The following is a 10,326-nucleotide window of genomic DNA, read 5'->3' as shown; positions in this document are numbered from 1 at the left end:
GTGTCTCTCATGAATAAATAAAATCTTTAGGGAGAAGCCGGCTCCAGTGTGAAAGTGGATTGCACAGTGATTTTTTGTTTCTCAATGACAAAACCCATTTAGGTCCTAGGCGGTTTGGAGTTTCAGGCTTCTTTTCAGATGGGTGGAGTAACCTGGAATCGGGAGGGTTGGTGGAGAGCCAACAGCGTCTCGCCGTGGTGGGGCTGGTAGGCTGTGTGTAGGGGTGAGGCGTGAGGCTTCTGGTTTTTGCTCTAGGTCTTATTTCTCTTCTCCCTCCCTCCCTTCCTTCCTAGATTTTGTTCATGAGAGACACGCACACACAGAGAAAGTCAGAGACACAGGCAGAGGGAGAAGCAGGCTCCAGGCAGAGAGCCCGACGCGGGACTCGCTGAGCCACCCAGGCTGCCCATCTTATCTTACTTCTTGAACGCACTTTCTGTACGTTGCCTCATGGTCTCATCTTTGTTGAACAGACAAGGAAAGACAGTTAACGAAGGATCAGAGTTCAGTGGTTTGCCTAAATTTGAGGACTTGGCCAAGTAGGACTTGATAAAGCTGGTCCTACTGGTATTTCACTAACAAGCCGCTGGGCTGCACCGGAAGCTAAAGATATTGAGAATGTGGTAAAGGCGACAGCTGGGCGCTGGAGCAGGCGTCCCACTTCCCGGCCTCCCAGACCCGCTCGCACCGCCCGGGGCGTGGCCCTCCCATTGGCTGTCCGGTACAGGGCCCCATGCTCACACGAGGAGAGGCAGCCAATCAGTGCGGGTCGTCTCCGCCCAGCCGGCCCGCGCTAGATCGCGTCGTCTTGTCCCTCCCGCGGCATGCCGGGAATTGTAGTCGGATGAGAACTTTCTGCCTGGAGGGACGGGAGATCCGGAACTACCGGACCCAGAGGGCCGCGCGCCGAGGGGAGCTGCTTTCAGGAGTTCCCCGCCAACACCCGACCTAGAGCCGACTTCCAGGAGCAGGTGAGAGAGGTAGCGGGTGAGCTGGGCTGGGCCGGGGCCGCGGTGGGAGGCTCGGCCTCGCCGCGGTGGCAGTGCCGGGGCGGGGGGTGGGGGGTGGCGGTGTGTGGGGTCACAGGTGGGTCCGACCGGCTGGTCCTCCGGCTGCGTGCACCTGCAGCGTCCCCGGCCGCCCGTGCCGTTCCGAGTCTGGCCGTGCGGACCCCGCGCCGCCTGTGAGGCTCCGGACACCCAATCCCCGCGCCCACAGGGATACCTTGTGTCCCTGACCCCCGGGGTTCCGGTGCAGTTCTCGTCTTGGAGGTATCTTCGAGCCTGCCAGCCCTTTCCCCGCCTACGAGGGAGACCCGGGTGCCAGATTTGTCGCCGCACTCCCCACGTACCTTCCCTGCCTCCCAGAGCATCAGTTGGCCCCTCCGTAAGGTAGGGTGCTTTCAGGCTCCTTCCAGGCCCTAGTCCTCGGATGCAGTCGTCTGCAGTCTTACAGCTGCTCTCCAGGACTTGAGGGGAGAAGCCAAGACAGTAGCAATTCCAGAGGCTCCCTTCAGGACTTGAAGTTAGGTGGCATTAAGTTATTTTAAGTGCGCACTTGTGTTAAGCGCGACCAGTGGACTTTCAGTCAGTCAGCCATGCTTTTTGTAACTTGGGTTTCCTTCTTTTTGGAGATGTCTGCATGCTCAGCTCAGAAGAGAGCAGGGGGCATTCCAGGGCCCAGAGGCAAAAGGGTGGTGGGGGTGACCTGGGGAGCCACCACCGTGCATTTGCCTTTGGTGCTTGCCCCTGCAGGGAGTGCTCGGTGCCCCCTCCCTATGTCACCCCCGTGATGCCCCTGTCCCGCTGGCTGAGATCTGTGGGGGTCTTCTTGCTGCCAGCCTCTTGCTGGGCGCCCCGGGAAAGGTGGCTGGGTCTCCACCGGCGGCCCTCCCTGGTGCACGGGTTCCCAGTCCTGGGGGCCTGGCACAGTGCCCGCTGCTGGTGCCAAACGTGGACAGAGGAGCCTCGGTGAGTGCAGTCGGGGTGAAGGGCTTTGGGGAGGGGAACAGCTGCTCGGGTTTCTGACTTGGCCTTCCTCTCCTCAGAGCACTTTACTCCTCCCTCAGAATGAATGGAGACCAGAAATTGGACGCTTATGCCCAAGCAAGGCAGGATTTCATCCAGCACTTCCCCCAGATTGTCAAGATACTGACTGAGGATGGCATGGGCCACCCGGAGACAGGAGACGCCATTGCCCGGCTCAAGGAGGTGAAGGATTAGTGACTTCAGAGAGTAGATCTTTAGTTCATTCTGTATGTGTGTAGGATTCAGCTGTGGCTTTTGGGAGACCTTTGACACAGCGGATGGGGGTGGGGCAGGCTTTTACCTGAGTGACTCTGGATCTCTGGAGCAGGCAAGGCCTGGGCAGGTATACTTATTCAGCCCATCAATCCTGCCTCATGGTTCAGGTGGGCCATCTGGACTGCTTTATATGAGGTGGAGGCCCTTGGGGATGAAGGCCTAGGTCTTTGATTTTGTTGAGAAAGGGAATTACCTGTCCGGAAGTCATAAGGTGCTACTTTGTCAGAGACCTTGGGAGGAAGGCAGCCTGAGGCACTTTAGGAGGACCCAGGGATCATCAGGAAGCTCTGCTCCAGGGGTTTGCTGGGTGGTACAGTCAGTTCAGCTTCTGGCTCTTGGTTTCGGCTCAGGTCATGACCTCATGGGTCAGGAGATCAAGCCCCATGATGGCCTCTGCGCTCTGCCCTCAGCGGGAGTCTGCTTAAGACTTTGTCTCCTCCCTTTGCCCCACTCCCAAAACAAATAAATAAATTTAAAAAAAAATAATAAAAAAAGAACGAAAGAAAAGAAACCTTTGTTCCAGGGCAGGAAATCTGGCCAGGATATTTGAATTGCCTGATTTTTTTCTTTCTTGGGGGATATCTAGTAATTCTTTTATAAATACTGTCTTGTTTGTCTGAGGATAACCAAGGAAAGGGTTTGCCTACACTGGGGTAGCAGTTGAAGGTTTACCCAGTACATTAGAGCTGGTGGACAGCAGGGCAGCAGAAGGCAAAAAAAGTGCTGCCAGCAGGAGGAGATGGCACTGGAGGAGCCCTCTTCTGGCCAATTTCAAGGCCTTGTCTGTCTTTATTTATTTATTTTTTAAAAAGATTTATTTATTCATTCATTCATTCATGAGAGACACGGGGAGAGAGAGAGGGGGGCAGAGACACAGGCAGAGGGAGAAGCAGGCTCCATGCAGAGAGCCCAATGTGGGACTCATCCCAGGACTCCAGGATCATGCCCTGGGCGGAAGGGAGGTGCTCAACCTTTGAGCCACCCAGGTATCCCAAGGGCCTTGTCTTTAATACTGTGAGAGAGGCTTTTCATTTGCAGATAGTTTGAACTGTGTTTAGGAGGAGGCGGCTGGGAAGTCTAGGAGAGGGGGATGGGGCTGAAACCTGGGAAGGAGAGACCTGGACGTACCAGCCATTCCCAGGCATGTACAGAGTTTTCCCTGGGTTCAAGCCCTGTTGTGGGCCTGGGAACAAATTTTAATGTGCAGAAGCCTTTAAATTTACCTAGGAATGGGGGTACCTGGCTGGCTCAGTCAGCAGAGCGTGTGTCTCTTGATTGCAGGGTCATGAGTTCAAGCCCCACACTGGGTGTGGAACCTGCTTAAAGGAAAAGAAAAAAAAATGTACTGGGGAAGACAACGAGGAGAGAGCCTGGAGATAGGGGCACTCTTCCAACAGCACTCCAGGACTTGGGGGAAGAAGCCAAGCAATTCCAGAGAGGCTCCTGCAGGAAGAGTGGGATTTGAGGAAGTTAGCATAATGTCAAGGTTAGAGGTGGGAGAGGGCAGATACCCTGCAGACCCTGATGCCCTGTCCCTCTTCCTTTGCCCTCAGGTCTTGGAGTACAATGCTGTTGGAGGCAAGTACCAGCGGGGTTTGACAGTGCTGATAGCATTTCAGGAGCTGGTGGAGCCCAGGAAGCAGGATGCTGCTAGTCTGCGGCGGGCCCTGACTGTGGGCTGGTGTGTGGAGCTGGTAAGGGAGATGGGGGAAAGGCAGGAGAAGCAGAGGTTTTTACCAGGGTCATGGGTCCTGTGGGGAGGGGAGAGAGGAGCTTGAAACTGACTTCTCCATGTCTTTCTGCCAAGATTAGATAATGATTTACTCTAAGGGTTAACAAATGTGGGGAACTTCTTTGACAGGAGGTATGTACTTAATCTATAAACTAAGCTAGGTGTGGGCCAGGACCTTGGAGCTGGGCATGAAGGTGTCAGCTCTTTCCTCCGAGCAGATGGGAACCGTCAGAGTGACCTAACTCTTCCAGAGAATTATTCTAAAGCAGAGATTGAAAACTTGCAGCCCACCGATAGTTTTTGAAAATTAAGTACCCTAAATTCAAGAAAGGAGAGATGTTATATAAAAACCCAGATTTCGGGATCCCTGGGTGGCGCAGCGGTTTGGCGCCTGCCTTTGGCCCAGGGCGCGATCCTGGAGACCCGGGATCGAATCCCACATCGGGCTCCCGGTGCATGGAGCCTGCTTCTCCCTCTGCCTGTGTCTCTGCCTCTCTCTCTCTCACTGTGTGCCTATCATAAATAAAAAAAAAAAACAAAAAAAAAAAAACCCAGATTTCTAGGGGCATCTGGTTGGCTCAGTCGATGAAGTGTCTGCCTTCGGCTCAGGTCGAGTCCTGTGTCAGGCTCCCTTCTCAGTGGGCAGCCTGCTTCTCCCTCTCTCTCTCTGTCGCTTCCCCTGCTTGTGCTCTCTTTCTCTTTCTCTCTCTGTCTCTCTCTCAAATAAATAAGTAAAATCTTAAAAAAAAAAAACCCTCAGATTTCTAACATCACATGGAAAATTGCTAGATCTGCGTCTGGGATCCCACATAACAACGGGCTGACGTTGAATCATAGCCACTTCACAGAGTCAGGGCACACGCGCTCTTGTGCGGTTCTGTCTCTCTGCTTTGTGCCAATCCCCGTGTGTCCTTGTCTTCTATACCCAGCTCATTTGCCCCTTAAAGGGGTATGGTTTCCTGGCCTAGCCCAGAAGCTTCCTTAGTGACAAGGAGACTGGATTCTAGAAGGGGAGGGTGGCAGAGCTCATAAGGGAAGACACTCAGGACCTGGCCTGTGGAAAGGAACAACTGCCTCCAGGGAGAATGTTACGTGCTCAGGGTCAGCCATGCTGCATTCTGCATAGGGCAGTGTGGGTGGAGCTGTCTGGCCTGTGGGTGTTGGGAATTCCAGTCTGGAGCTCATAAGTGAAAATGGGGGTGGAGAAGGGGTATTTGTCTCCAAGGAGGTAAAGGGACAGGCCCCTGGGTGACAGAGGAGCCAGGCAAGGCCAGAAGGCTGGAGCATCAGGGCAAAGCAGAGGAGCAGAGCTATGGGACCAGGGCAGGTCACCTGGTAGGATGAATGGTCCTGAGTTAACAGCTACACCCTAGGTTCACCTGGGAGAGTCCCAGGTTTTTTTTTTAAACATGGCTGTAATGCTGTCATTTCCCCTAAGATCCCTTTTGACCTGTCCACCATTGTTTGTACTTGGGTGATATTTGTTACAATTTCTGGTTTTATCTTTCTCCTGCGTCAGGTCCTTCAACCTCTTGTCTATTTCAGCATTAACTGCTTAAGAATAAGGACATTTGCCTGTATAACCACAATGCCATTGTCACATCTGTCTTAGTTCATTTGGGCTGGGCTTCTACAACAAAATACCTCACACTAGGTAGTTATAAAGAACAGAAATTTATTTCATAGAGTTCTGGAAGCTGGAAGTTGAAAATTGAGGCACCAGCATGGGGAGGGGGGGTTCTTTGGGCTCAGCGGCACCCTCCTGCCACAGTGCCTTGTGGTATAAGGAGCCAGGCAGCTCTAGAGCCTCCCGTCAGGAGGGCTCCATCTCTGAGCGCTTCCAGAGGCCCCCCCACCCCCTAATACCGTCATCTTTGACCGTTAGGATTTCAACATACGCATTTGCGGGGAACACATTCAGACCATGGCAACATCCCAAGATACTTAACCCTGATAAAGGAATATTATCTAATGTATATTCCATATTTAAATATTCCTTATTCTCCCCGGAGAGTCCATTCTAAGTTGGTTTTGTTTAAACATTTAGGGTCCAGTCAAGAGTAATGAACTGTATTTGGTAGGTCTTTAATCTTTAGAATAGCCCTTCCACCATAACCAATAATTGGGATAGATTTCTCACTTACTTGATCTGGGGTGGGACTCTGGCACTGATATTATTTTTATTTTTTTTTAAGTTCCCCTAATAAATAGAAGGTACTTTTGGGTTAAGAACCACTGCTGTGGGGCAGACGAGACTGAGGGGAGCCACGGAATGAACGCCCTTTGGAGACTGTCTTGTTGAGTGGTGCTGGTTGAAACCAGGTGGGAGAGGCACTGGACCAGTGGCATTCGTGGAACCAGGTCACTCCCAGTAAACACTCTATAAATGAAACACATGCCTCCAGTGTGGAAAGCCCAGACCCTGCCCCAGGGTGTGGTCAGAGGTAAAGCTGCAGATGGGTGCCTCCTTCCCCGAGGATTCACTTGGAACAGGAGCAAGGGCTACCATCGTCCTTTCTACGCTCTGCATGCCAGAGCCAATGGGCAGTGTTACATGTTTTAAGCAAGGGCAGACCTATTCGCGCACACCCAGAGATCAGGATACAATGAAGATTTAAAACCATGTCCTGAAAAGCTGTTTTTAAAGGCTCGAATGTGTAGCCTGAATGCAAGACGAATCATGGGGTACATGACAGTGTTTCATGATTTATGAGACAAGTGTTTATGACACATGAGCTCTGGAACTAGCACTGTGCAAGGCTCTGGGAGTGCCAGTTGGGCAAACACACTGTCCTGGCCTCCAAGGATGGGACAGCCTGGTGGGAGCCAGCACATTCCTGGGACTTTTAGGTAGGCTAGCACTTAGAAGAGAAGCCCTTTGCTGATGTTGGCATGGTTAAATGTTTAAGACCTAAGGGTGACAGCTACTGAGTCAGACTGCAGTTCTGTCCTATTAGACCTGCACTGCTAAATGAGCCCCCCAAGGTGGGGCTTTGTCCTGGGCACTGGTGCATGTAAGCAGAGGGCCTGGAGGCGACATGGGAAGTCACAGTGCATGAAGAAATCTTAACCTTGGGATCCCTGGGTGGCGCAGCGGTTTGGCGCCTGCCTTTGGCCCAGGGCACGATCCTGGAGACCCGGGATTGAATCCCACATCGGGCTCCCGGTGCATGGAGCCTGCTTCTCCCTCTGCCTGTGTCTCTGCCTCTCTCTCTCTCACTGTGTGCCTATCATAAATAAAAAAAAAAAAAAAAAAAAAAAAAAATCTTAACCTTAAGCATTCACTATAGTTTTTGGCAAAAGAAGAGTATGGGATGTAATGCTTCATCACTTCCCCCATACCAGGATCATTAGGGCTGCTTGTGTGGACATGTCTGAGACCTGCTGGAGTCTCTTACTCTGGAAACAAAAGTTTTGATCTCATGTTATATTGGGAAGTCTGAACCAATGAGGTCACATAATTTCCCATAGTGTTTGGCACAGGATAGAAATCCCGGGTCTCCCCATCCTCAACTTCCTTCCTAGCTCAGTGGTTATCAATAGCTGCAGCTCTGTTGCTGGTGGAGGGAGCATTAGTAAGGATTCATGAGGGGCTTATTCCACTCTTCCTTCTCCTAGCTCCAGGCTTTCTTCCTGGTGTCAGATGACATCATGGACTCGTCCCTCACCCGACGGGGGCAGATCTGTTGGTATCAGAAGGTATAGTGTGTAAGAGGGTGGTGGTGGGCATGGGAATAGGCCACAGAGCAGTGGTGGCAGAGGGCATCCCGAGGGTTCAGAATGGCCAGAATGACTGCTTGTGTTCTCTGTGTTGTGTCCCTGACAGCCAGGCATAGGCTTGGATGCCATCAATGACGCTTTGCTTCTGGAAGCATGTATCTACCGCCTGCTGAAGGTCTACTGCCGGGAGCAGCCCTATTACCTGAACCTGATTGAGCTTTTCCTCCAGGTGTGTTGCAGGCCAGCCCAGGGCCAGAGCCCGTCCATGCCCGGTTTGGCCTCTGTGGTTCAGGGCATGGGAGTCAGCTACAGTGGCCTGGAAAGGAACAAAGGTGTTGGGTGTCAGGCAGATTGGTGGCAGAAAGGACTTTTACTCCTCTTTGTGAGTGGAAGAAGGGGTGAGGAAGCCCTGTGTGCCTACGGGCCTTGGGATTTGGGGTCCTCTGCCTCTTGCTGCCTTTCTCTCTGCTCATGGTGTGGGTTTCCCAGCCCTGGATGAAGCCCAGCTGACGGGCCACCCTCCTCCTCCTCAGAGTTCCTACCAGACTGAGATTGGACAGACCCTGGACCTCATCACCGCCCCCCAGGGCAGCGTGGATCTCAGCAGGTTCACTGAGAAGAGGTGAGGGACGGGGGATGGTGCCCACACGGTGAGGGGGACTGGTGCTGGGCCCTGCCTTCCTGAGGACTCTGCCTTCCCCCTCCTCAGGTACAAGTCTATTGTCAAGTATAAGACGGCCTTCTACTCATTCTACCTTCCTGTGGCCGCTGCCATGTATATGGTGAGTGTGCCCACTGCCCCTTGCTGCCCACGGACCGGGCTTTTGGACCATGGGCACCCAGCAGGCAGCTTTGGACAGGGGGCCCCCACTGAATGGCTACGTGACCCTGAGCCAGTTGTCTCAGTGTCTCCTCACCTGTCCAATGACCGAGTTCCCACCTCAGGACTTCTGCAAAGATGAAGGGAGGCAGGGAATAGGAAGGAAAGTGGTTGGTACGATTCGGAAGAGCACCGACTGCTGCATCCATGTCTGGATAGGGTTGGGGGGGTTCACACTGAGAGGTAGACCAGGTCCAGACAGGCAGTGGGATTCCCTGGCCGCCTCAACCTCACTGTTCCACGTTCTGCTTTCATCCGGAAAGACACCGAGGAGGATGAGGGGCCATGGATTGGGGCCTGGCCGTCCGCAGGCCCCCAGGGCTCATCTGTGTCTGTTGGCATGCACCAAGGGCTAGAGGTTGGCCCACTGAGACATCCTGGGACCAGGAAGCCAGGGATGTCTGAAAGAAGAGGGCAGAGGATCTGGGGGCTGCTTTGGGGCCCCATAGGAGATGCAGCAAGGAAAGTGGAGGCACCCCTGGCGTTTGATCTAGTGATCCTTTCTTCACTGTAGGCAGGCATCGATGGGGAGAAAGAGCATGCCAATGCTAAGAAGATCCTGCTGGAGATGGGGGAGTTCTTTCAGATTCAGGTAGGAGGGCACTGGTGGGGAGCAGGCCACTGCCAGCCTAGTGCCCTGCGTGGAGTGTCTTCATTGGTCCTCCTCTGCCCTCTGCCCAGGATGATTTCCTGGATCTCTTTGGGGACCCCAGTGTGACGGGCAAGATTGGCACAGACATTCAGGACAACAAGTGCAGCTGGCTGGTGGTTCAGTGTCTGCAGCAGGCATCTCCAGAGCAGCGCAAAGTCCTTCAGGTGCTTGGGAGGCCATGGATCCTGGAGCTCCCAGGAAAGGGGGCATATAAGGATTCTCAAAGGGGCTTGGCAGCATCAGCAGACATTTTTTTGTCATAACTTGGTGGGCGTGTGCACGGGCTGCAGGTATCTCTAGCGGGTAGAGGCCAGGAAAGCCGCCAGACATCCTCCAATGCACAGCAGAGCTTCCCCACAATTAGCCAGCCCCAGCCTCGGCCTCGGCCTCGGCAGTGCTGGTGTAGAGGAAACTGGCCTGAACTAGTGCAGCAGGAGAGGGAGGTTCAAAGACCCGGGAAATCGGGAAATGGGAGGCTGGAATAGATAGATGAGGGGCGTGCCAGATGCCCTGATAGCAGGAGAAGGCTAAGCCAGTTTCCCTGCCTCCAACCCCTTCCAGGAGAATTATGGGCAGAAGGAGGCGGAGAAGGTGGCCCGAGTGAAGGCGCTGTACGAGGAGCTGAACCTGCCGGCTGTTTTCACGCAGTATGAGGAAGACAGCTATAGCCGCCTCATGAGCCTCATTGAGCGGTGCGCCTCACCCCTGCCCCCAGCCATCTTTCTGGGGCTGGCGCACAACATCTACAAGAGGAAAAAGTGACCTAGAGACGGCGAGGGTGGGGCGGGGCGGCTCTCAATAAATTGTCCAATCTTCTCGTGCGTCTGTGCCTGCTTGTAATGGTCTGGGGCACAGCTGTGTCCCCAGTAGGCAGGGTTTGGGGAGAGTGGTGCCGGCCTGCGCCGCAGCTCAGTTGGGAGAAGTCAGGGTTAGTAGGGGTGGCCGGGACCAGGGTCTTGCCTTCAGGACCCTTGGGACCTAGAGCTTAAGACTAAAGCTGCGCGGAGCCTGGATGGGTGACACAGGCGAGACGTCAAGC

The 10,326-nt window shown here is 53.7% G+C and overlaps 1 protein-coding gene across 12 annotated transcripts; it reads left to right on the top strand.

Annotated features, from left to right (window-relative positions):
• The first annotated feature begins 816 nt into the window (after nt 1-816).
• On the top strand, nt 817-10,102 carry FDPS (farnesyl diphosphate synthase). 12 transcript variants are annotated; one of them, XM_025430940.3, is made up of 12 exons: nt 829-971; nt 1,258-1,391; nt 1,755-1,970; nt 2,048-2,210; nt 3,857-3,997; nt 7,654-7,734; nt 7,862-7,984; nt 8,289-8,377; nt 8,465-8,537; nt 9,150-9,227; nt 9,317-9,451; nt 9,849-10,102. In XM_025430940.3, the coding sequence occupies exons 3-12, from the start codon at nt 1,792-1,794 to the stop codon at nt 10,047-10,049; spliced, it is 1,263 nt and encodes a 420-aa protein (XP_025286725.1). In that variant the 5' UTR covers nt 829-971; nt 1,258-1,391; nt 1,755-1,791; the 3' UTR covers nt 10,050-10,102. The 12 variants fall into 12 exon arrangements, with proteins under 12 accessions (XP_025286728.1, XP_025286730.1, XP_025286725.1 ...); XM_025430939.3 differs by having other exon boundaries at nt 841-971; nt 1,219-1,391; XM_049112570.1 differs by lacking the exon at nt 1,755-1,970 and having other exon boundaries at nt 831-971; nt 2,069-2,210.
• Nucleotides 10,103-10,326: the final 224 nt, after the last annotated feature.

This window comes from Canis lupus, chromosome 7 (genome assembly GCF_003254725.2).
Source record: "Canis lupus dingo isolate Sandy chromosome 7, ASM325472v2, whole genome shotgun sequence".
NCBI classification, from domain to species: domain Eukaryota; kingdom Metazoa; phylum Chordata; class Mammalia; order Carnivora; family Canidae; genus Canis; species Canis lupus.
The sequence above is the reverse complement of the archived record's forward strand: the minus strand, read 5'-3'. Positions and strand labels throughout refer to the sequence as shown.

Excerpts from the sequence above, each read along its gene's own strand:
- FDPS (XM_025430940.3), top strand. The coding sequence starts at position 1,792 with ATGCCCCTGTCCCGCTGGCTGAGATCTGTGGGGGTCTTCTTGCTGCCA. Across the intron at positions 8,538-9,149 it reads TGGCCGCTGCCATGTATATG|GCAGGCATCGATGGGGAGAA; the intron begins GTGAGTGTGCCC and ends TCTTCACTGTAG. Across the intron at positions 9,228-9,316 it reads GGGAGTTCTTTCAGATTCAG|GATGATTTCCTGGATCTCTT; the intron begins GTAGGAGGGCAC and ends CCCTCTGCCCAG.